Here is a 26,787-nt window from a genome sequence, read left to right as displayed (position 1 = left end):
TCAAGCATCCCCAAGCTTAGTTCTGCTCGTCCCGAGCAGGTAAAACGATAACAAAGATAATTTCTGAAGTGATATGCCATCATAACCTTGATCATACTATTTGTAAACATATGTAGTGGATGCAGCAATCAAAACAATGGTAATGGCATGAGTAAACAAGTGAATCATAAAGCAAAGACTTTTCATGAATAGTACTTCAAGACAAGTATTAATAAGTCTTGCATAAGAGTTAACTCATAAAGCAATAAATCAAAGTAAAGGTATTGAAGCAACACAAAGGAAGATTAAGTTTCAGCGGTTGCTTTCAACTTGTAACATGTATATCTCATGGATAATTGTCAACATAGAGTAATATAACAAGTACAATATGCAAGTATGTAGGAATCAATGCACAGTTCACACAAGTGTTTGCTTCTTGAGGTGGAGAGAGATAGGTGAACTGACTCAACATAAAAGTAAAGAGAATGGTCCTTCAAAGAGGAAAGCATCGATTGCTATATTTGTGCTAGAGCTTTTATTTTGAAAACATGAAACAATTTTGTCAACGGTAGTAATAAAGCATATGAGTTATGTACATTATATCTTACAAGTTGCAAGCCTCATGCATAGTATACTAATAGTGCCCGCACCTTGTCCTAATTAACTTGGACTACCGGATCTTTGCAATGCACATGTTTTAACCAAGTGTCACAATGGGGTACCTCTATGCCGCCTGTACAAAGGTCTAAGGAGAAAGCTCGCATTTTGGATTTCTCGCTTTTGATTATTCTCAACTTAGACATCCATACCGGGACAACATGGACAACAGATAATGGACTCCTCTTTAATGCATAAGCATGTGGCAACAATTATTATTCTCATATGAGATTGAGGATATATGTCCAAGACTGAAACTTCCACCATGAATCATGGCTTTAGTTAGCGGCCCAATGCTCTTTTCTAACAATATGCATGCTCCAACCATAAAGGTGGTAGATCTCTCTTACTTCAGACAAGACGGACATGCATAGCAACTCACATGATATTCAACAAAGAATAGTTGATGGCGTCCCCGTAAGCATGGTTATCGCACAACAAGCAACTTAATAAGAGATAAAGTGCATAAGTACATATTCAATACCACAATAGTTTTTAAGCTATTTGTCCCATGAGCTATATATTGCAAAGGTGAATGATGGAATTTTAAAGGTAGCACTCAAGCAATTTACTTTGGAATGGCGGATAAATACCATGTAGTAGGTAGGTATGGTGGACACAAATGGCATAGTGGTTGGCTCAAGTATTTTGGATGCATGAGAAGTATTCCCTCTCGATACAAGGTTTAGGCTAGCAAGGTTATTTGAAACAAACACAAGGATGAACGGTACAGCAAAACTCACATAAAAGACATATTGTAAACATTATAAGACTCCATACCGTCTTCCTTGTTGTTCAAAACTCAATACTAGATGTTATCTAGACTCTAGAGAAACTAAATATGCAAACCAAATTAGCAAGCTCTAAGTATTTCTTCATTAATGGGTGCAAAGTATATGATGCAAGAGCTTAAACATGAGCACAACAATTGCCAAGTATCAAATTATCCAAGACATTTTAGAGTTACTACATGTAGCATTTTCCAATTCCAACCATATAACAATTTAACGAAGAAGAAACTTCGCCATGAATACTATGAGTAGAGCCTAAGGACATACTTGTCCATATGCTACAGCGGAGCGTGTCTCTCTCCCATAAAGTGAATGCTAGGATCCATTTTATTCAAAAAAAACAAAAACAAAAACAAACCGACGCTCCAAGCAAAGTACATAAGATGTGACGGAATAAAAATATAGTTTCAGGGGAGGAACCTGATAATGTTGTCGATGAAGAAGGGGATGCCTTGGGCATCCCCAAGCTTAGACGCTTGAGTCTTCTTAAAATATGCAGGGGTGAACCACCGGGCATCCCCAAGCTTAGAGCTTTCACTCTCCTTGATCATATTGCATCATACTCCTCTCTTGATCCTTGAAAACTTCCTCCACACCAAACTCGAAACAACTCATTAGAGGGTTAGTGCATAATAAAAATTCACATGTTCAGAGGTGACACAATCATTCTTAACACTTCTGGACATTGCATAAAGCTACTGGACATTAATGGATCAAAGAAATTCATCCAACATAGCAAAAGAGGCAATGCAAAATAAAAGGCAGAATCTGTCAAAACAGAACAGTCCGTAAAGATGGATTTTATTAGGCTACCAGACTTGCTCAAATGAAAATGCTCAAATTGAATGAAAGTTGCGTACATAACTGAGGATCATGCACGTAAATTGGCTTAATTTTCTGAGCTACCTACAGGGAGGTAGACCCAGATTCGTGACAGCAAAGAAATCTGGAACTGCGCAGTAATCCAAATCTAGTACTTACTTTACTATCAAAGACTTTACTTGGCACAACAAAACTCAAAACTAAGATAAGGAGAGGTTGCTACAGTAGTAAACAACTTCCAAGACACAAATATAAAACAAAAATACTGGAGTAAAAACATGGGTTGTCTCCCATAAGCGCTTTTCTTTAACGCCTTTCAGCTAGGCGCAGAAAGTGTAACTCAAGTGACATCAAAGGGTGGTGCACCTACAGCGGAGTTTGGAGTTTTCTCAACCATGCATAGTATATTGGATGCATAAGTTTCATCGTCTCCCTTTTCATTAGTCTTGGGCTTGCTACTCTCATCAAAAAAAAATTCAGGAACAAGCCAAGCATAGTTATTTTCTAGTGCATCAATCATAGCTAGGAGTTTACATGGTATTGGTGCTTTGATTTCCCCACCATCATTAGCATTATTTGTGTACCTTATCCTATCCATATCCATTTTTTCAAGGAGACTAACAAAATTAGTATGAGAACCAAGCATATTAAATTTAGCGAAGACCTTTCTAGCCTCTCTTGCTAGACCACCAAATTCTCTAAGAAGGGTTTCTAAAACAAAATCTTTCTTTTCCCCCTCTTCCAAATCACCAAGTGTAAGAAACATGTGTTGGATTATAGGATTGAGATTAACAAATTTAGTTTCCAACAGGCGAACTAAAGCAGCAGCGGCAATTTCATAAGTAGGAGCAAGTTCTACCAAGTGTCTATCTTCAAAATCTTCAACAGTACTAACATGGGTGAAAAATTCTTCTATATTGTTCCTCCCAATTATAGACCCTTGTCCTACCGGTATGTTTTTTGTGGTAAAATTAAAAGAAAACATAATGAATCAAGTAAAGTAAATGCAAGTAAACTAATTTTTTGTGTTTTTGATATAGCAAACAAGACAATAAATAAAGTAAAGCTAGCAACTAATTTTTTTGTGTTTTGATATAAGTGCAGCAAACAAAGTAGTATATAAAATAAAGCAAGACAAAAACAAAGTAAAGAGATTGAGAAGTGGAGACTCCCCTTGCAGCGTGTCTTGATCTCCCCGGCAACGGCGCCAGAAATTTTCTTGATGCGTGTAGTTGACACGTCCGTTGGGAACCCCAAGAGGAAGGTGTGATGCGCACAGCGGCAAGTTTCCCTCAGTAAGAAACCAAGGTTTAATCGAACCAGTAGGAGTCAAGAAGCACGTTGAAGGTTGATGGCGGCGGGATGTAGTGCGGAGCAACACCAGAGATTCCGGCGCCAACGTGGAACCTGCACAACACAACCAAAGTACTTTGCCCCGACGAAACAGTGAGGTTGTCAATCTCACCGGCTTGCTGTAACAAAGGATTAACTGAATTGTGTGGAAGATGATTGTTTGCGAGAGAAAACAAGTAAAACAAGTATTGCAAGCAGATTTGTATTTCAAGTATTAAAAGAATGGACCGGGGTCCACAGTTCACTAGAGGTGTCTCTCCCATAAGATAAAAGCATGTTGGGTGAACAAATTACAGTCGGGCAATTGACAAATAGAGAGGGCATAACAATGCACATACATGGCATGATAAGTATAGTGAGATTTAATTGGGCATTACGACAAAGTACATAGACCGCCATCCAACCGCATCTATGCCTAAAAAGTCCACCTTCAGAGTTATCGTCCGAACCCCTTCCAGTATTAAGTTGCAAAGCAACAGACAATTGCATTAAGTATGGTGCGTAATGTAATCAACAACTACATCCTCGGACATAGCGCCAATGTTTTATCCCTAGTGGCAACAGCACAACACAACCTTAGAACTTTCTGTCACCGTCCCAGGTGTCAATGCAGGCATGAACCCACTATCGAGCATAAATACTCCCTCTTGGAGTTAAAAGCAAAAACTTGGCCAGAGCCTCTACTAGTAACGGAGAGCATGCAAGATCATAAACAACACATATGTAATAACTTGATAATTAACATAACATGGTATTCTCTATCCATCGGATCCCGACAAACACAACATAGAGTATTACGGATAGATGATCTTGATCATGTTAGGCAGCTCACAAGATCCAACAATGAAGCACAATGAGGAGAAGACAACCATCTAGCTACCGCTATGGACCCATAGTCCAGGGGTGAACTACTCACTCATCACTCCGGAGGCGACCATGGCGGTGTAGAGTCCTCCGGGAGATGAATCCCCTCTCCGGCAGGGTGCCGGAGGAGATCTCCTGAATCCCCCGAGATGGGATCGGCGGCGGCGGCGTCTCAGCAAGGTTTTCCGTATCGTGGTTTTTCGCATCGTGGGTTTCACGACGGAGGCTTTAAGTAGGCGGAAGGGCAGCAGTCGGGGGCTAACGAGGGCCCACACCACAGGGCGGCGCGGGCCCCCCTTGGCCGCGCCGCCATGTGGTGTCGCCACCTCGTGGCCCCACTTCGTATGCTCTTCGGTCTTCTGGAAGGTTCGTGGCAAAATAGGCCCCTGGGTCTTCGTTTCGTCCAATTCCGAGAATATTTCGTTACTAGGATTTCTGAAACCAAAAACAGCAGAAAACAGAACCGGCACTTCGGCATCTTGTTAATAGGTTAGTTCCAGAAAATGCACGAATATGACATAAAGTGTGCATAAAACATGTAGGTATCATCAATAATATGGCATAGAACATAAGAAATTATCGATACGTCGGAGACGTATCACCCACGGATGTTGGTGGAGCCTATGGCCCAACTAGATGACCTAGTTGCTGGACAATCAAGGTGGAGGAGTCCAGTCCGCAACAAGTAGGTTGGATCCGTGCTGACTGTTATCACCAGATTTTGGCCAAATCAGGAGGTGGACCGCAAGTGAGATAGGCTTGAAGGATATACGCTTGGAGGATCTCTGAAGCGGCCTGATACGAAGAAGTTGGGCTAAATTGCCCGTGTATCTGTATTATAGTAGATCGCATCTTAATTTGGAAGTTAGAGTTTTACCCGTGCACGGTTAGGTGCACGCCTGAATTAGAAAGTCCCCCGGACTATAAATATGTATCTAGGGTTTATGAAATAAACAACAACCAACGTTCAACACAAACCAATCTCGGTGCATCGCCAACTCCCCCGTCTCGAGGGTTTCTTCCGGGTAAGCACCATGCTGCCTAGATCGCATCTTGCGATCTAGGCAGCACACGCGTTTATTCTTCCTCCATGCGTTGCTCGTACTGAAGCCTTTTTGATGGCGAGCAACGTAGTTATCATAGGTGCTTTTAGGGTTAGCATTGTTCTTCGTATCATATGCTATCGTCGTGCAACCCTTAGGCATCTAGCCGCCCTTACGCCTGTCACGGGTGTAAGGGCGGCACCCCGCTTGATTATTATTTAGTAGATCCGATCCGTTATGATTGCTCCTTGTTCTCCAAGGATTAGTTTAATATCTGCATTGTTAGGCCTTACAAAGGGTTGGAGGATCCAGCGGCGTGTAGGGTGGCGTTTGCTAGCCCTAGACAGGACGTTCCGAGGATCAACCTCGTGTTGGTTTTTAGGCCCTGTCTAGGATCGGCTTACGATCACCGTGCGCGAGCGCGAGGCCCAATCACGAGTAGGATGTTTCGATTGTGCGGTGAAAACCCCAAATCGTAGTAGGTCGCTTCAGCTTTATCTTGATCAAGCAGGACCACCATCCGATCGTACACCTCGTACGTATCATGGGTGGATCGGCTCTTTGAGCCGATTCACAGACAACCTGAGAGCCGATCGAGGCTCGTATTTAACGTTTACGTGTATGCCATGCAGGAAACTAAGCGAGGCATCATCCAACACCTTCCCGACCGTGTATAGGTCAGGTGGCACGCCCTTGCGACAGCATCGGACGTGTGACCAGAAGGCTTTGCGGGCCGTCGCTCTGAGGGACCAAGGCCAGCCGCAGCCCTGAGTTGTTCCTGGCTCTACGGTGTTGCCCGTCGCTGCCCGCCGGTGGGTTTCTGACCGCAACACATTCTGGCACGCCCGGTGGGACAATCTTCGACATCCACCGCATCGCCATCTACATCTGAGATGGCGGAAGGCACTCCGGTCAAGTACGAGGATCTGACTGACGAGCTCAAGAAGAAGCATGACGAGATCAAGGTAGTCCTCGAAGCCGACCTCATCGGCTCTTTCCACAGAACCCGCTCCCATGGCATCAGGTGGAAGGGGTTCTCACTCGAAGGCGCGCTCGATGGAGTGGACCTGTCCTCCCCGTCGAAGAACGCACCGTGTCGCTGCGTCGGGAGATCAACTTCATGGTGGCTCATTCGCTGCACCGCCACTCGAGAGTCCGGTGAACACTTTGGAGCGTGTCGCTCTGCGTGTGATCCAGGAAATCATGAGCCATCAGTATTCTCCGTCAGGACCAGCTCGGGGACTTACCAAGGAGAGATGCCACTCCAGTCCCGTCCACCGCTGCCGTTCGCGTTGGCAGCACCCGAAGTGCCGAACTCATCGGCATACGTCGTCTACAAGATTGGTGGTGACCCTAGTGACTACCAATTCCTACATGAGGCGCCCAAGGAGATCCCGCACGGATACACGTGCGCATACGTGGCCGGACCGCAGAATCGGGCACTCTCTAACCAGGCTGCAACGAGCAGGGACCTCCGGAACAGCAGGAGGAACGTCGGGAGCAGATCTTGAGAAGCGGACGTGGCTAGCTAAGTACGCCACTCCGACAAACCTCCGCAGCTCAGCTCCTGCAGTTGGCTCGGAACCGGAAAAGCAAGCATGGCTGGCTAAGTATGCCACCCCGGCGAATCTTCAGGTTCGACACCTTCAGCCATCACCGCGGATCAGATTTGTACAACTCTGAAAGACCAGTTCGGCATGATGCCGAAAAGGAGGACAATCGGCTATACCAAGCCGTACCCCAACGAGTACGAATTGATCCCGCTACCACCCAAATATCGGCTCCCTGACTTCACAAAGTTTAGTGGATCAGATGGTTCCAGCTCCATCGAGCATGTGAGCCGATATTTGGCACAGCTGGGCACGATCTCAGCATCAGACGAGCTGCGCGTGAGGTTCTTCGCACAGTCCCTCACAGGATCGGCTTTCGGGTGGTACACATCGCTGCCACCAGACTCAATCCGGACTTGGAAGCAGTTGGAAGAGCAGTTCCATATACAATATCACTCAGAGGCTTCCGAGGCTGGTATTGCCGATCTAGCACAAGTACGACAGAAGCGCGGGGAAACAGTGTCGGAATACATCCAGCGCTTCAGGACCATTAGGAACCGATGCTATTCGGTTCACGTAAGTGAAAAGAAGCGATCGAGTTGGCGGTGGTGGGTCTCTCATCATCGATCAAGGATGTGGCCTCCCAAGCGGACTACCCTTCATTGGCGCACATGGTGCGAAGCTGTCGGCATATGAACAGCGCCACCCAGATGTTTACCAGGACAAATTCAAGCGTGCGGTGGTCCTGGTTGAGGCAGACGAGGATGAAGGTGCTGCGGGAGATCAAGAGGTAGCAGTGGCTGAATGGACTCGGGCGGCAAGCCCCGTGTCCTGTAAGTGGGTTAAGCCACAAGGCCCTCCAAAAGGGTTCGACTTCGACGTGACCAAAGCCGAGCAGATTTTCGACCTCTTACTCACGGAGAAGCAGCTAAAGGTACCCGAAGGCCACAAGATCCCCACGGTGCAGGAGCTGAACGGAAAGCCATACTGCAAGTGGCATAACACGTTCACCCACGCCACTAACGACTGCAGGGTGTGGCGTCAGCAGATCCAAATGGCGATAGAAAAAGGGCGGCTAATTTTCAACCAGTACGCCATGAAGGTCGACATACACCCCTTCCCCGCCGTTAACATGGTGGAGTATACTTACCATGGAGGGTGCCAGCCATATTTCTCGTGCAATATCAACATGGTGGGACCTGGGCACCACTCTGGTAAGGACGGAGATGAGGGCAGCTGCTCTCATAGCAAAGACACAGAGGAAGCCGCTCCACGTGATCGGCTCCGCCACGACGGCAAGCGCTACATCAGAGAGGGAGAAGTGAGGAACGTAAGATATCAGCGACCTCTCTCGATCACCTCCTCAACAAGTATGTGGGTCAATACGACCAACACCGGCGATACAACGACGATGATGAAAAAGATCGTCTGGCTAGGGACGACAGGAGACGTCGTCGGCATGATCGCGACGAGGAGCGATATGAGCGCCACGCCAAGGAAAAGTCGAGAGAGCAAGACGACGTGGATAGGCACTGGGACTGCCCCTTCTTCAGACACTGCTGGGATTCAGGAATGAGCCGATTGCCTACAATCGGCAATTGCCCAGAATGTAAACAAAAGAAGAAGGATGCAGCTAACGTGTCCGTGTTCAAGCGTCTAGGGCCTCTCCCGCCTCGGAACAAGCATGCTGAGTCCGCTCGGGTGGAAGATCTCGAGGAACTAGAGGACGATGATGAAGAAGAAGCAAGGAAAAAAATAGCTGGCTATAGCTTCGCTATAGCACCGCTATAGCTTCTCAGACATCTTTCCGCGACGCTAAGCCTGTTTCTTCCGCTATAGGCGCTACGTCCGCTAAAGCGCCGCTAATTACCGCTAAATAGTGTAGCCGCTAGAGGAGCTAGAGCGCCGCTAACATAATTGTCCCATGACACTAGAATTTGAAGCCCAATACATGTTTTCGTCGGGCTGCTGCGCCCAGGACACGACGCCTTGGCTTGGGAGTCACGGGCTGAATCGAGACGACCGACCACGTCCGAAACTCAGGCTGGGTTGTTTCTACTCTTTTTTCATTTACTCTTTCTTCGATGGTGAATTGTTTCAGCTGTCAGACACTATAATCGCCAAAAATATTTGTATATAGAAGCTTGATTGTCTGTTCAAACACTAGAACGGCTACGTCTTTCCTTCCTGTTAAATACTTCCCTGCCTATTGAATTCCATTTCACTTCGTCCCATGTAATTATTTTTTAGAAATAAGGATTATAGATAGAATTGGCATATCTAGTTTTGATCCGTAGCACATTATAAGCAATGCAATAATCCTGAAGACAAAGACAAATATTATTTTCCATGATATGTATGCTGCAATTTTTTTTGTTTCTATGACATATATTGCTTTTATAGAGAAAACCGCTAAATGGTTTAGCTTTCGCTATAGCTCCGTTATAGCTTCAATAGCTTATGGACGATGTGTCCGCTAAATCAAATAGCCCGCTATTTTTTTCCTTGAGAAGAAGACAAGTATCATCGGCCAAGGTGGTGCCCTGATGGGCTCAGCCGTTCCCAAAAGCGAAGGGTTCAGCGTCTACGTGGGTTGGAGGAAGCTGAAAGGTTATACCTGCACACGTTGAGGAAGGCGCGGCCTGATCTGGCCGCTAAAATTCAGCGAACCCCCGGACGAAGAAGGTCGGCCACAAAGGAAAGAGTGGCGCCCCGGACAAAAGAAAGCCGATGATGAGACATCGGCCGGCACAAACATGGTGTTCATCCTTCGAACGGAGTTTAGTGCTCCAGGATTAGACGAAGCACCCGTGGCACAACTTGATCTGCGGCCCACGGCCGGTCATCTTCGAGAAGCCACGAGAAAGAAGTTACGAGCATCCGAAGGCCCCGTACTTGCGAGGATACATCAATGGGCAGCCTCGTCAACAAGATGTTGGTGGACACCGGAGCGGCAGCTGACATTATGCCATACTCCATGCTACGTCGGTTGGGACGCTCCAGCTCGGATCTGATCAAGACCAATGTAACACTGAGCGATTTCAACGGCCAAGCATCTGACGCACAAGGTGTTCTGAATGTGGATCTGACCGTAGGAAGGAAAACTATCCCTACGACGTTCTTTATTGTCGACAGCAAGAGCTCCTATGCTGTCCTACTAGGGAGAGATTGGATCCACGCCAATCTGTTGCATTCCATCCACGATGCACCAATGCCTAATACAATGGGATGGAGATGAAGTAGAAGTCGTCCACGCGAGATGATTCAGCCGAGATTTCAACGGCTGGCATGAACGTTTGGGAGACATCAGGCCAAGAGCCACTCTCAGGCATCAATTTGGACGACTGCGAGCGCATCGACGTGACAAAGGGCGGGGTTAGGTTGGTTTTATCCACCGGCCTGACTGTGTAACAAAAGCAGCATCTATGGACGAACGTGGCGATGCCGATCCAGGGGATCGGCCCCAAGGATTTATGGAGGAACGTTGCAAAACCTTCATCGAGCAAGCAACATGGAGGCCGATTCCAGCAATCGGCCAAAATTATCTTCACCATACATGCTGCCTGGGTTCAGCATTTGATCCAACAGGGAATACCTGAAGAGCCGATACCATCAAATCCCTTGAAAGAATCGGCTCGGGGCACCTAGGTGGATAATACACGAGGATATGAAGTAGAAGTGTCTTTCAAATGCCCAGCAGCCCAAGATATGCTTTGAGGATGGGTATTGAAGTATGGGGGCCGATACATAAATCGGCCGGAAAAAATTCAAAAAAATTTAAGCACAGCCGATGCGCAGACATCGACTTAAGGATAGAAAGCCGATGCATGGCCATCGACTCAAGAGGTACAACTGTTATGAGCAGAGGCTCAATGGAGCAGGAAGTGGGTCACGAAGAGAGACTCTACAGGAGGAACTCCTCAATGGAATGGTTTGGTGGCTCAGATCCTTTCTGCAAGAACCTCCAAATCCCTTTTGCAAGTATTCGAGTCCGCAATATCAGCTGGGGCAAGTTTGGGGGATCATAACCCTGACCAATACCAAGAGCAGCATGGACGTGCAGATCCGGCTAAGGATGGGTTACATCAATCTGCCAAAGGAAAGGAGCCGATCTGATCAGCAAGGCGCAAGAAGTGGACTGGAAAAGCTCGGGGGGCAGCTCACCCTGAAGGTTCTCTGCTCTGGGGAGCCGATTTTGTTGAAATCGGCTGGCTCAGCATCATGACTTGGAAGCCGATGGTGGCACATTTGGTTGGCTCACTGCTGTTCTCGCCTTGATGGAGGCTCGGGGGGCAACTGACTGCGTAGATACTCTGTTCTTAAGGAGCCGATTGAGATTTCATCGGCTGGCCCTCCATCATAATCTTCTTCAAGGGGATTGGGCAGGTTTGAAGAGTATCACTGAATATCTGAATATCCAGAGGTATCGGCTTCAGCGTCAAGTCGTTTCAGCAGCGGTTCTGGGGCTCTCTTAAAGGCGTTGGTCTACCTCATTGTCCACCAGAGCTCAAAGTCATCTATCTAAAAAGGTGAAGGATAGATCGTGAAGGATTGATACGTTAACATTGGCTTTTGAGCATTGACCAAGTTCACGATCACTCCGACGTCAAAGAGATGAAGAACGGATTACGAGAGACCGGTGCGTTGCCATCGGCTCACTGAGCATTGGCTAAGTGATGATTGGCGGAATCAGTATGAGGGGTAATCGGCTAAATTGGCATAAAGGAAATCGGCAAAATCAAATTGGGGAATTTCTTCATTGATAGACGAGATTTCTTACATAGAAGAGCTGATTACTCTCAAAAGGAAGTACTAAGGGGATACATTGCCCCGTCTACTACTACTGATCCTATGCTAAGGGTCCTATCTACGGGCCGTCGCTGCCCTCGTCGTCACCATCGTCGCCGCTGTCGGCGCTGCTCCCGGCGGGCTCGTCGTCGCTGCTGTAGCGGCCGCCGGCAGGACCTTCGTTGTCCTCATCCTCCTCGTCGTCGTCGTCGTCGTCGCTGTCGAAATCACTGAGATTCCCCGGCCAGGGGCAGTGGCGCTTGGCCGGCGGCTCGTCGGAGGAGCTGCCGTCGTCCTCCTCCTCCTCCTCCTCCTTCACCTCCTCGGAGGAGGTGAATTCGTCCCAGGAGAAGCGATCGTCATCGCTCTCCTCCTCTGATTCCCCGTCGGCAAGGAAGCGGAGGTCGCTCTCCCCATCCGTCGAAGACTTGTCGTCCTCGGACCAGATGGAGAAGTCATGGCCGGGCTCCTCCCCGGCCTCTATGGCGCGGCGGATGTTGGCCGCATGGACCTCCTGTGGGTCCCGTTCTGGCGTCGGCTCGTGGGAGGAAGAGGACTCGAGGGAAAGTCCCGATGAGGCGGAGGAAGAAGAAGACATGGTGCGCAGGAGGGCTTTTGGAGTGCTAATGCGGAGAGGATGAGGAGGAGAACTGTTCGGTGCGATTAAATAAAAGAAGTGGGGGTTTAATGTTCGAACAGTTTTCGAGGAGGTGGTGCTAAAAACTCGTCAAATCGTGCGAGAGAAGTTGGGAAGGCAAGTCGTCATGATGAAAAATACTGCGACGGTTCTGCTCTGCCACGACATGACCCCTCGGAGAAAAAACAGAGTGGTTTTGAAATTATCATTACCAAAACCAGGGGGGCATGTGTTATCACCAGATTTTGGCCAAATCAGGAGGTGGGCCGCAAGTGAGATGGGCTTGAAGGATATACGCGTGGAGGATCTCTGAAGCGGCCTGATACGAAGAAGTTGGGCTAAATTGCCCGTGTATCTGTATTATAGTAGATCGCATCTTAATTTGGAAGTTAGAGTTTTACCCGTGCACGGTTAGGTGCACGCTCGAATTAGAAAGTCCCCGGACTATAAATATGTATCTAGGGTTTATGAAATAAACAACAACCAACGTTCAACACAAACCAATCTCGGCGCATCGCCAACTCCCCCGTCTCGAGGGTTTCTTCCGGGTAAGCACCATGCTGCCTAGATCGCATCTTGCGATCTAGGCAGCACACGCGTTTATTCGTCCTCCATGCGTTGCTCGTACTGAAGCCTTTTTGATGGCGAGCAACGTAGTTATCATAGGTGCTTTTAGGGTTAGCATTGTTCTTCGTATCATATGCTATCGTCGTGCAACCCTTAGGCATCTAGCCGCCCTTACGCCTGTCACGGGTGTAAGGGCGGCACCCCGCTTGATTATTATTTAGTAGATCCGATCCGTTATGATTGCTCCTTGTTCTCCAAGGATTAGTTTAATATCTGCATTGTTACGCCTTACAAAGGGTTGGAGGATCCAGCGGCGTGTAGGGTGGCGTTTGCTAGCCCTAGACAGGACGTTCCGAGGATCAACCTCGTGTTGGTTTTTAGGCCCTGTCTAGGATCGGCTTACGATCACCGTGCGCGAGCGCGAGGCCCAATCACGAGTAGGATATTCCGATTGTGCGGTGAAAACCCCAAATCATAGTAGGTCGCTTCAGCTTTATCTTGATCAAGCAGGACCACCATCTGATCGTACACCTCGTACGTATCATGGGTGGATCGGCTCTTTGAGCCGATTCACAGGACAACCTGAGAGCCGATCGAGGCTCGTATTTAACGTTTACGTGTATGCCATGCAGGAAACTAAGCGAGGCATCATCCAACACCTTCCCCGACCGTGTATAGGTCAGGTGGCACGCCCTTGCGACAGCATCGGACGTGTGACCAGAAGGCTTTGCGGGCCGTCGCTCTGAGGGACCAGGGCCAGCCGCAGCCCTGAGATGTTCCCGGCTCTACGGTGTTGCCCGTCCACTAGTAGAAAACCTCTCATCCATCTAAGCCATTGGTACCGGTTCCCTTACGAACCGGTACCAATGGGGTTATCTATACCGGTTGAATGGCTCTTGCGGGCGAGGAGATTTGGTACCGGTTCGTTAGGAGCTTTCGTACCGGTTCGTGTTAGGAACCGGTACGAAAGGTCTTCGGCCAAAATTGAGACGCGTGGTGGGGCCCGGGCTGGACCTTTGGTACCGGTTCGTAACACGAACCGGTACGAAAGGGTACCCCGCCATATCAAAATCGCCCAGATCGTCCCGAGCCCCCGCCGGCTCTCATTTTTCTCTTCTTCCTCACAATCTAAATTTTTCTCCACCTCTCACACTCCAATAATCTTTATTTTTCTCCACCATTTTAACAAGATTAACGACCTCCATCTATCCAAGGGTTAGCAATATCATCCTTTCTTCCGGCGTTCCTAATTTAGCTCATTTCTTTGGTAGTTTAACTCGTACTATTTTTCTAGTGCTAGCAAGGTGTTTGATGAAATGCCTAAGTTAGGGATTTTACTTTTTTATAATCAATTTGAGCTGAAATTATGGTATATTTTGTAGGTTTTAATTAGTATCATCCCCGTCCTCACCGCCGTCGATCGCTAGCGTCGTCCCCTAGCCGGCACCGTACAACCTCGGTGAGCCTCTTCTTTTTTATAAAAAAACTTAGTTTTATGTGATGAACTTGAATATTAGTTAAGTTGGTCACTCATATATCCATGATGTTGTGTACTTAATGATTTTTGATATACGTATAAAATGCAGATGAGTCGACAATGGATGTACGGTGACCGGTGCCATCCCGAGTTCATTACTGGCATGCATTACTTTCTCAACGTGGCTGAGGCAAACAGGCAGTCGAATGGTTTCATGTATTGTCCATGTAGTTCCCGTAAGAATATGAAGGATTACTCTACCTCGAAGACCCTTCACGTCCACCTGTCGGAGAATGGTTTCATGCCCAGCTATAATTGTTGGACCAAGCACGGAGAAAGAGGGGTTATATTGGAAGACAACGAAGAAGAAGAGGATAGTGAAAACTATCCCAGCTTATTCACTGAAGACGGTGGTAGTAGAATGGGGGAAGACGAAGTCGAAGAAGAGCTCATTTTCGATGAGCCGATTTTTGATGACCCGGATGACGATTTGGGTCGGGCCATTCTTGATGCGAAGATGAACTGCGGAAATGAAAAGGAGAGGTTGAAGTTGGAGAAAATGTTAGAGGATCACAACAAACTGTTGTACCCAAATTGCGAAAATGGTCAGAAAAAGCTGGGTACCACGCTGGAATTGTCTGCAGTGGAAGGCAGAGAATGGTACTTCTGACAAGGGATTTGAAAAGTTGCTGAAAATAATAAAGAAGATGCTTCCAGGGGAGAACGTGTTGCCCTCTAGCACGTACGAAGCAAAGAAGGTTGTCCGCCCTCTAGGATTAGAGGTGCGAAGATACATGCATGCATCAATGACCGCATCCTCTACCGCGGGGAGTACGAGAATTTGAATGCATGCCCGGTATGTAGTGCATTGAGGTATAAGATCAGGCGAGATGACCCCGGCGATGTTGAGGGTGAGTCCACCCCCGGGAAGAGGGTTCCTGCGAAGGTGATGTGGTATGCTCCTATAATACCACGGTTGAAACGTTTGTTCCGGAACAAAGAGCATGCCAAGTTGTTGCGATGGCACAAAGAGGACCGTAAGAAAGATGTGATGCTCGAGACACCCCGCCGACGGGTCGCAGTGGAGAAAAATCGACAGAGAGTTCAAGTCATTTTCAGATGACGCAAGGAACTTAAGATTTGGTCTAAGTACGTATGGCTTTAATCCTTTCGGGGAGCAGAGCTCCAGCCATAGCACCCGGCCGTTGACTCTATGTATCTATAACCTTCCTCCTTGGTTGTGCATGAAGCGGAAGTTCATTATGATGCCAGTGCTCATCCAGGGCCTGAAGCAACCCGGCAACGACATTGATGTGTACCTGAGGCCATTGGTTGAAGAACTTTTAGAGTTGTGGCGTGACGAAGGTGTACCTGTGTGGGATGAGCACGAACAAAAGGAATTTAACCTACGAGCGTTGTTATTTGTAACCATCAATGATTGGCCTGCTCTTGGTAACATTTCAGTAGGCAGTCAAACAAGGGATACAATGCATGCACACACTCGTTTAGGTGAGACTGATAGTATTTATTTGGGAAACAAGAATGTGTACCGGGGCATCGTCGATTTCTTCCAAAACAACATCACGTAAGAAAGAGAGGAAAGCATTTCGGAGGTGAGGCAGATAACCGAACCAAGCCTACCCGCCCTAATGGGGAAGTTATATATGATATGGTCAAGGATTTAGAAGTGATCTTTGGAAAGGGTCCCGGCGGACAACTGCTCCGCATGATGTTGACGGACACGTACCCATGTGGAAGAAGAAGTCGATATTTTGGGAGCTACCCTATCGGAAATTCTTAGAGGTTCACTCGCAATCGACGTGATGCACGTGACGAAAAATCTTTGCGTGAACCTGCTAAACTTCTTGGGCGTGTATGGGAAGACAAAAGATACACCGGATGCACGGCAGGACCAGCAAAGTATCCACGAAGGAAACAACCCGAATCCAGAGAAGTATCAAGGTCCTCGCCAGCTATGCTCTTACCAAAGAGGAGAAGGAGATCTTTTTGAAGTCCCGAGTAGCATCAAGGTCCCGTCCGGCTTCTCGTCGAATATAAAGGGAATAATAAACATGTCGGAGAAAAAGTTTCAAAACCTAAAGTCTCATGACTGCCACGTGATTATGACACAATTACTTCCGGTTGCATTGAGGGGGCTTCGCCGGAAAATGTTCGAGTACCCATTGTGAAGCTATGTGCGTTCCTCAATGCAATTTCTCGAAGGTGATCAATCCACTTACTCTACAAAATTTACGAAGGATGTGGTCCAATGTCTAGTCGGCTTCGAGTTGGTGTTCCCACCATCCTTCTTCAATATTATGACACATCTCCTAGTTCACTCCGGTCGAAGAGATTGGCGTTCTCGGTCCCGTATTTCTACACAACATGTTCCCCTTTGAGAGATTCATGGGAGTCTTAAAGAAGTACGTTCATAACCGTGCTAGGCCGTAAGGAAGCATCTCCAAGGGCTATGGAACAGAGGAGGTCATTGAGTTTTGTGTTGACTTCATTCCCGACCTTAAGCCGATCGGTGTTCCCGAATCGCGCTATGAGGGGAGACTGCGTGGAAAAGGCACGCTAGGAAAGAAATCAGCAACGTGTATGGACGGACATTCTTTCACTCAAGCACACTACACAGCTTCTACTTAATTCCATCTTGGTGGCTCCGTACAAAGAGGAACACAAGGAGATCTTACGCTCTAAATACCCGGAGCAACGTGAAGATTGGATTGATGGAGAACACATGAAGACTTTCGGCGGTTGGTTGCAAACACGTCTCATGAATGTCACCGATGACGAGCAGCTGTACTTGTTGGCCAAGCAACCATCTTCTACTATATCGACTTTTCAAGGGTACGAGATTAATGGGAACACATTTTACACTTTCGCCCAAGACAAAAAGAGCACCAACCAAAACAAGTGGTGTCCGCTTTGATGCAGAAGATGGCAATGGGAACAAGGTCACATATTATGGGTACATAGAGGAGATATGGGAACTTGACTATGGACCTAATTTCAAGGTCCCTTTGTTCCGGTGTAAATGGTTCAACCTGAAAGACGGGTACAGTGTAGACCCGCAATGACGGAATGACTACAGTGGATTTCAAGAATCTTGGGTACGACACCGAACCATTCGTCCTAGCCGGTGAAGTGGCTCAGGTTTTTATGTGAAGGATATGTCTAGCAAACCGAAAAAAAAAGAAAAGAAAGGCAAGAGGACACATCATACGATGAGCCAAAGCGGCACATAGTTCTTTCAGAAAAAGAAACATCGTGGGAGTAGAGGACAAGACAGACATGTCGAAGATTATAATAAGTTTGACGATATTCCACCCTTCAAGGTAAAAATTGACCCAAGCATCATCTTAAACAATGAAGATTGTCCATGGTTGCGTCGCAGTAAGAAGAAAGGGAAACGAGCGAAGAAAACTCAGAAGACTAGCTAGCTACATATAGGGATCATAACTTGTGTATCTCAATATGGAAATCACTTTTGTGTAATGATGTTACTGTATGTAAGATATTAACAATGGAGATGGTTGGCTTGTTTTACTAGTTAAGTCACGGGCTTGCAGGAAAAAATTTCCGAGGCGGAACTTCCGAATATGCCATATATAGGGCATGTGCACCAAGGGCATATTCGAGAAGTTCCGCCACGGGAGATTTCCCAACCCTTTCCGCAACATTGTTAGAGGAGATGGAGTCTTCCACGGGCTTGCAGGAAAAAATTCCGAGGCGGAACTTCCGAAGATGCCATATGGCATGTGCACCAAGGGCATCTTCGACAAGTTCCGCCACGGGAGATTTCCCAACCCTTTCCCCAACATTTGTTAGAGGAGATGGAGTCTTCCACGGGCTTGCAGGGAAATTTTTCCGAGGCGGAACTTCCGAAGATGCCATAGGGCGTGTGCACCAAGGGCATCTTCGACAAGTTCCGCCACGGGAGATTTCCCAACCCTTTCCTCCATCCATGGTGATGAAACTCTCCATCCATGTTGGCTTGTTGAGCTGCTTCCCATGGTGTATCGATGCTCCTTTTATAGGCAGAGCGTCCTTATCCTGCCGACAGCTTTAGTACCGGTTGTAGACACGAACCGGTACTAAAGGTTACCCACGCGTCCTTATCCCACCGACAGGGCGTCGTGCGCTACATACTTTATCTCATCGAGCAGGGTGTCCTTATCTCGCCGACAGCTTTAGTACCGGTTGCACCCACCAACCGGTACTAAAGGTTACCCATGCGTCCTTATCCCACCGACAGGCGTCGTGCGCTACATACTTTATCTCATCGAGCAGGGCGTCCTTATCTCGTCGACAGCTTTAGTACCGGTTGCACCCACCAACCGGTACTAAAGGTTACCCACGCGTCCTTATCCCACCGACAGGGCGTCGTGCGCTACATACTTTATCTCATCGAGCAGGGCGTCCTTATCTCGCCGACAGCTTTAGTACCGGTTGCACCCACCAACCGGTACTAAAGGTTACCCACGCGTCCTTATCCCACCGACAGGCGTCGTGCGCTACATACTTTATCTCATCGAGCAGGCGTCCTTATCCCGCCGACAGCTTTAGTACCGGTTGCACCCACCAACCGGTACTAAAGGTTTGCCTCTCGTCTTCCCGCCTATTTTCTTCCCACGCTTTTCACCGGTTCCCGCCTTTGTCTTCCCGCCATTTTTTCACTATATATATGTAGGCTTGGCCACCATTTACATATCACATCTAGACTCATATCTCGCAAACCTCTTCATTCTCTCCCATGGCTTCCATCGCATCTCTAACCCCCGGGAGGCGGAGGCGCTTTGCGCCTCGAACTACCCCTGCCCGCCGGGCTACCGCGTCCCGACCGGCTGGTTGCTAAGCGTCGGAGGCGTACCGGTCCCCTCCAGTCCCTCTAGGTGTGGCGCGCGAGATGGCCATCACGAACCACTACTACTTCGAGCTCACGCCGAGCAGCGGAGGAATCCCCGTGGCATCCCGACTACAGCCCGACTTGGGAAAGCTTCTTCATCAATCGGCGTGAGAGGGCGCTTTCCGTGCATGAGGAGGGCGGTCCGCCTCCTTCGAACTTCAACGAGGCCGGCCGTCGGCTGTGGTGGCGCGGCCGGACTCTCCAGGGCGTCATGGCCTACCGTGGCCCCCGCCTGCGCTACCCTCAGTCCCAGCCCACGCGTGCTCACCCGCCGACCGAAGAGTACCGCGACCCCGATGCCAGCGACGATGATGACGGCGACTACGACGACTACAGTGGCGACTACTACAGGGCTAGGCACGAGTATGACTGAATGACTCCAACAGTAGAATTTGGCCATGTATCTTTAATTTTCAGTTAAGCTATGTATTTTAATTCGAGTTCAATCGTAATAAAATTTTATTCCCGCCCTTTCTTTCCCGCCTTTTTCCGTCGTACGTGGCGGGAAAGTTTCCCGCGCGGACGGCGTCGTGGCAAGAGTAAAGAATAGAAATAGATAATATATAGAAAAGAATTAGAAAATATATAGAAAAGAAATATAAAAAAGGATATAGAAAACAAATAGAAAAGAAAACAAACGGAAATAGAAAAAGAAATAGAAAAGAAATAGAGAAGAAAAGAAACAGAAAATAAAAAGAAAAGAAAAGAAACACAAAAGAAAAGAAAAAAACATAAAAGAAAAGAAAGAAGAAACAGAAAACAAAATAAATAGAAAAGAAATATAAAAGAAAAGAAACACAAAAGAAAGGGGAACGAAAATGAAAAGAAAAGAAATAGAAAATGAAAAGAAATAGAAAATGAAAAGAAAAGAAATAGAAAATGAAAAGAAATAGAAAATGAGAAGAAAAGAAAAGAAACACAAAATAAAAGGAAAAAGAAACGAAAAGAAAGAAGAAAACAAGTAAAAGAAAAAAGAAACAGCAAAAGAAAAGAAAACAGTAAAAGAAAAAGGAAAACAAAAAAAATACATTTGGTACCGGTTGGTAGCACCAACCGGTACGAAAGGTCTTTCGTACCGGTTGGTGGCACCAACCGGTACCAAAGGTCGATCCCCCTGTTTTAGACTTAGCCGGCGACCGAAAATCCCCAAATCCCCTCATTCTCTCCCTTAGCCGCGCGACGAAGCAGAGACGCCGACGCCGCCGACGCACCCACGCCGCCGCCAACGCAGCCGCCGCCGCCGACGCAGCCGCCACCGCCGACGCAGCCGCCGCCGCCCGCAGGTAACCTCCCCGGCCCTCTCCTCCTTCTTTCCCTCCCTAGCTACCGCCGTGCCCACTGCCCGCAAGGTGTTCGACGACGAGCTCCACCCGCAGTGGGTCGGGCACGAGCGCGGTGCCGCCGTCGCAGCGGATGGCGAGCAGCGCGGTGTACTTGGCGTCCTCGTCGGGGCCGCCGAGGCTGATGGCCTCGAACGGGAACGCGCGGGGGACGCGCTCGTTCTGGAGGCAGTGGGCGAAGAAGGCCGTGGCGGCGGCGCTGCACGTGCTGAAGTGCACGGCCGGCACCCCGCGCGCGTTCTGGAGGCAGTGGGCGAAGAAGTCGTAGAGGAGGACGTCCGGGCGCGGGCGGAGGCCGTCGAGCAGCGCACCGAAGCGGGGTGCAGCGAGGTCGCAGGCGCGCTTGAGGGCCGGCATGAGGCGGGCCGGGAGGCGCTTGGTGGTGTGCAGCGCGGGCGGGAGGTCCGGGAGCGAGCTCGAGGGGAGGTGGAGCGAGACGAGGTTGATCCTGTCCGTCTGGTGGCAAGCGAGGGGCGCGAGGTTGGCCGGCGTGGAGACGAGGTGGACGACGACGTCGAGGTGGGAGGTGACGGCGGTGAGGCGCCTGGCTAGCTCGAGGTACGGGTTGATGTGGCCGTGCGCCAGCCACGGGAACATTACCACGCTCATGCGCTCGCGCTCCGCCTGCGCCATGGCCGGCGATCGATTTGTCAGTCGGATCAATACAGTGTAGCTAGCCGTATATAATATATGTAGTAAGTCAACTTATTTTGCAATTGTGCTAAAAAAATAAATCTATCATACTATTTATATGTGTATTCCTTTGAGGGGAGAATATCGAGTTTATGTTCAAAGGTAAAGTGATTACGAGATATCCGCCGCAACGCGCGGACACTTAGCTCACCAGCGTGGACGACGCGCTCTTGCGGAACGACGGCTCCTTCATTGTCGTCATCGCCTCGGTGCTGCACCGGCTCCTTCATTGTCGTCGTCGCCTCGGTGGGTTAATTACCGGAGGGCACACTGCCGGTGTTAGGGTTAGGGTCCGTAGCGGTGCCGAGTCCGTGGCGGTGCCGCCGCGACATAGAGAGAAGAGCGAGAGGAGGAGCGCCGAGTGTTAGGGTTAGGGTCTGTAGCGGTGCCGAGTCCGTGGCGGTGCCGCCGCGACATAGAGAGAAGAGCGAGAGGAGGAGGGGGAACACCGTGTTCGTGGTCGTGGCGGTCCGTTAGGGTTTTTTTGCTTTCTTCATTTCAATTGTTATCCATCTAGCAATCCGTTAATTTTGCTTTCTTAATTTTGCAGTGACATTGAGGTATGGAGGACGGCACCTTCGTCCGAGATGAGGAGGGGGAAGAAGCGGTGCAGCGATTGATCTATGAGAGTGCCCGTGGTCCGGAACCCGACGATGGAGATGACAACGAGTACCCCGACTTTCTGAATGATTTTGGCGAGGGACTTGAGTCTGAACAAGTTAGAAAAGACAATAAAGTGTCCATCACAAACTCCGGCGAGGTGTATATCTATGTATCAATTAGTCTGTGTTCATCCCTAGATGCATTCATTTATTTGTATTGCACTTATTAACGAATAATTTTTTCTTTTAGCCTTCCGGATCATCGAGCAAGTCCGTTAGAACAAAACGAGGCCCGACGCGGGTGCTAAAGTGCGAGGGCAGGTTAGCCCTCACGGCATTCAAGGCTAATGGTGAACCAAGTGGAGCCCAAGGAGTTTTGCCGCAAATTTACAAGTCAATCCGGAGTTATTGTTAGGGACCATGTACCGATCAGCATTCAAGAGTGGCATAAGCCGAAGAACCCGGAGAGTGGTGCTAGTTATGTCAACGACGCGATGAAAAAATTTCTTTGGGACACGCTCATGACAAAGTTCAGCCTACCGGAAGACATGACGGAAGGCCGGAAGAATAAAGTCAAGGAATGGACATGGAAGAAGATGGCCATACAATTCCGGCACCTTCAAGAAAAATTTATGGGACAAATATAAGAATGAAGATCCAAGTATTCGATGATAATCTAGTGAAGATAAAAGATCACCGGGCCGCATTTAAGGAGTATAAGCAATCGTCTACTTTTGTGTCCCGATCGAAGAAAAATACCGAAAATGCTGCAAAGAAGAAACTTCCGCATCATTTGGGGTCGGTGGCTACAAGAGTGCCATTCCGAAGTGGACAGCGTTTGAGAATAAACTCGATGGATCATGGAATCACTCCACGGACATGGGATCGGCCCGAACGGTCCAAGTTATGGTTGTTCGCTCATGGGGCAGGGTTGGACCCAAAGACAGGGTTGATCATTGCGAAGGGAAAATGGAAGGAAAAAAATTGAGGCAATTGTACCGAAGCTTGTAGATGCAATTGACAAGGTCATAAAGGGAGAGTACATTCCCGATCGAGAGAATGACGAGCTGACACTCGCTCTGGGGAACCCTGAACATGTTGGACGGGTACGAGCTCGCCCAGGTCTCACCTTGAAGGAAGCGTGGCCGGACAGCGCCGACACTTATAGAAGCCGTTCGCGAAAGAAGAAGAAGGACGCCGACATTGTAACGGAGTTGTTATCTAGGGTGGAGGCTCTTGAGAGAAATCGGAGGGCACCTGATCAGCCGCTGTTTCTACAGGATCCACAAGCCGATGCTGCCCCATCTCGAGCGAAGAAGCGGTGTCGGTTCCTCGCATCTTGACGGATGTGGAGGAAGCTACCCCGTGGATTATGTCACGGAGAAGACAGATTGCGAGCTACATATGTTAATCAGGACCGCGTCCGTTAAGGTGGCGGTCGGCTATGTGTACCCAAGTGAAGATGGAGCAATGCACCATCATATGCCCATTCCACCTGGTTGTGTTCGTGTCGGGGTGGATGAAGTTGTTTCGGGTTTTGAAAAAGTGGAGCTTGATATTCCTAGAGGTGAAGATGAGAGGACACCGGCCGATGTCAAGCACGGTTTCGCCCTATGGCCGAAGAAGTACGTCGTCCTTTTGCAAAGGCCACCGACTCCTACACATGAGCAGCAAATGCCATCGACTCCTCCCGGTGGCAGTCCCGGTGAGCAGCCAAGTCCACACCTACCCGAGAGGGACCCCGGCGTGAGTCCACCATCTCGAGATCCTCCGCGTAAGACAGCGTCCGTTAAGCGGAACGGTACGCCGCCTAGGAAGAAAGCTAGAAAGGAGAAAAACTGCCGCCTACTGAGAAGTTACCTTGGGAAAAAACTCCGAGAGGAAAACGCGGAGGCCGTTCAGGCCGAGGTGAAGAAATTTTTTGCACCGAAAGTGCCAGAGATACCTTTCGAGAAGACACTAGATCGGGAGAAAGTTGTGCGTACCGTTGACAATCTATATGACCATGTACCATCGCCGCCATCTGACTATGTGCGTTCTATTGAAAGGTCGTATGACAAGATGATCGAGGCGACAAAACCCGTTCAATCGGGTATCGGGGAGATAAAAGGGATACACCAAGTCTACCAGCTCGGACAACAACCCGTTCAATCGGTCGACCCTCTCAAGGTGTTTGACGGGAAGACCGTTCAAAGTTCTCGACAAGACGGAACTGATTACGCCTTAGCTGAACGAGCATATCAGTTTGTTCAAGGGAAAGATTTGGTCGAGAATGTCAGGAAGGTACCAACAAGTATGCGTAACTTGCATTCGTGGTACCTTAAGTCCTCAAAGGAAGGGATCGAGACTATCATGGTGCGAGTTAGGGAAGAGCACTACTTCCAGGAGTACTGTGTGAACGTTGACTTCGCCGAACTCTTTCAGTTATACAATCTCCGGGCCCTCGACAAATCAATCATCAGTTGCTATTGTCTGTAAGTGATTTATTTATTTAATTTGAGAAGTCGTTCATTGTCTGCAGATTATAATCTTTTGTGCGCTATATTATGCAGATCGAAGATGCTCGAATGCAAAGGGACGATATCACGGACATTGGGTTCATTGACCCGAACACAATGCATGTCAAAACCATAGACAATCCCCTCTATAACAAGGATACACCGCAGACTTTGCTAAGGTTTTTGAAGCGACAACGTGACAAAAAGCTAATACTTTGGCCTTACAACTTCGAGTGAGTCTTACTCGTCTTATAACACATTATATTTTGCTCACCGTATGTCAAAATTTTGACTAATGACTACATATTGAAACGTGCGTAGGTTTCACTTTATTCTTCTCGTCATCAATTTGGAAATTGGAGAAGTTGAAGTCTTGGACTCACTAAGCAAAGAAAAGGATCTATACGTGTCTTGTTTTTTAATGCTCGGAAGGTAATTTTAATTCTTATCGGTTTGTTTCGTTAATTTCCTGCTTTGAACTAATTGATGACTCTTTTATGCATTTTCTTTTGTCGAGCAGCGTATGGCAAACTTTCATCAAGGAAGATACGTCCCGTGAATGGCCACCGAAGCTGCGATGGCGTGCGAAAGTAAGTAGTACTACCTAGGTCCACACACCTTTCAATTATCATACTTGACTATTGTTTGATTGAATTATATTCTTGTAAAGAAATGCCCGCAACAACCTCCGGGGACCGATCTCTCGTGGATTCTTCGTTTGCGAGTACATCTGCAGAATTGTCAACGAGAGAACGAATAATGAAAGAAATAAAGAGGTACAAAAACAATCTTCACAAATTTGTTTTGTTATCATAAGTTGTGCTGAGTTTCAGTAATAGTTGTTTCATGTATTCATTTGTATCTTATTCTTTTATAGTTGGCAAGAAAGCGGAACAAGCTCTCAATCGATGACCGCTTCATAGCAATAGGCGAGGAATTGGCGGGATTTTTCCTTCGGGACGTCATACCACAACTCGCAGAGCACCACTATGAATGAAGATGTACATGTTACATATATAGTTGACTCGAAGAGTACCACTATGCTACATGTAATAGACATATATAGAGTACGCCTCGGAGAGCACCACTATGCATGAAGATCGATCTTCATGCATAGCTACTAATTTGCGATCTTATGCAATAACATGTGTGTTATATTATATGCACCAACTTGCTATGCATCATCTTGATCTTCATGTACTACCTAAACCCAAACGCGTTTCCGGTGCATCGACGCGATATGAAACAAACCGATATCCCTAAACCTCTCCAAAACCCTAAAAGCCAATTCTCTGCCGCGGCAGAGATTTGGGCAAATTCCCTCGCCGGGGGGGAACCTTTGGTACCGGTTCGTATTACCAACCGGTACCAAAGATCCTTAGCCCTGAGCTCTCCTGGTGGCCCACGTGGAGGCCCGTTTTATACCGGTTCGTAAGAAACCGGTACGAAAGGGGGGGGGGGCTTTAGTGCCGAATAATTTGTACCGGTTGCAAAACCGGTACGAATGCCCCTCTGGAACCGGTACGCATGAGAGATTTTCTACTAGTGGTCGCTGCCCGCCGGTGGGTTTCTGACCGCAACACTGACATAGATAACATCTATTAATAAATGGAAAACTAGCCAGCTTAACATTTTCTGAATAAGTTACAAAAGGTTGCAACGGAAGTTTGCTGGAGCGTATTGACATGTTGAACTGTGTACGTTCTCGTGTTGAATTAAGTTGAGCATTTTTGAGTTGGGATGATTGGTTTCTTGTTTCTGTTGAGCATGACATATAACCTAGTTTATGTCGATAAATGATCGGTTAACTTTATATTAGCACACCACTCACAACCCAAGAGAGGCCGATCTAAGGAAACATCACACAAGTGATCGTGAAAATGGATAAATTTGAAATGGAAAATACATCAATGCACATCGGTGCCAGTGCACCCTACACATGAAAAAATATTTAGTAATTCAATTTTTAAAGTTGAATCCTTTCTAGAATCAAACATAAAGAATATTCCCATGGAATGACTTTCCTTGTTTCTTGGGTCAAAGAAACGGACATGAAATCGAAAATGCACTTTTGATCCCATATGGTTATGCTCCCTTTATCCAAAAAATGAATTTTGAATTATTAAATAATTAAAGAAAAAAATTAGCCCGTATATATATCTCCACATCCTATGTTCTCTCTTACAGTTACATAGTAAAATGATATTTTCTTAT

The 26,787-nt window shown here is 47.7% G+C and overlaps 1 protein-coding gene across 1 annotated transcript; it reads right to left on the bottom strand.

Annotated features, from left to right (window-relative positions):
- Window positions 1–20,759: 20,759 nt before the first annotated feature.
- LOC124647089 (beta-D-glucosyl crocetin beta-1,6-glucosyltransferase-like) lies at window positions 20,760–21,413 on the bottom strand. The gene has a single exon (XM_047187077.1). It carries the CDS (start codon window positions 21,411–21,413, stop codon window positions 20,760–20,762), a length of 654 nt encoding a protein of 217 aa, XP_047043033.1.
- Between the last annotated feature and the right edge of the window lie 5,374 nt (window positions 21,414–26,787).

The sequence above is a fragment of the Lolium rigidum genome, chromosome 4 (genome assembly GCF_022539505.1).
Source record: "Lolium rigidum isolate FL_2022 chromosome 4, APGP_CSIRO_Lrig_0.1, whole genome shotgun sequence".
In the NCBI taxonomy this organism is placed as follows: Eukaryota; Viridiplantae; Streptophyta; class Magnoliopsida; order Poales; family Poaceae; genus Lolium; species Lolium rigidum.
Note: the sequence above shows the minus strand (reverse complement) of the source record. Positions and strands in the feature narration are given on the sequence as shown.

What these genes read in the sequence shown, in the direction of transcription:
- LOC124647089 (XM_047187077.1), bottom strand. Translation starts at nt 21,413, where the DNA reads ATGGCGCAGGCGGAGCGCGAGCGCATGAGCGTGGTAATGTTCCCGTGG.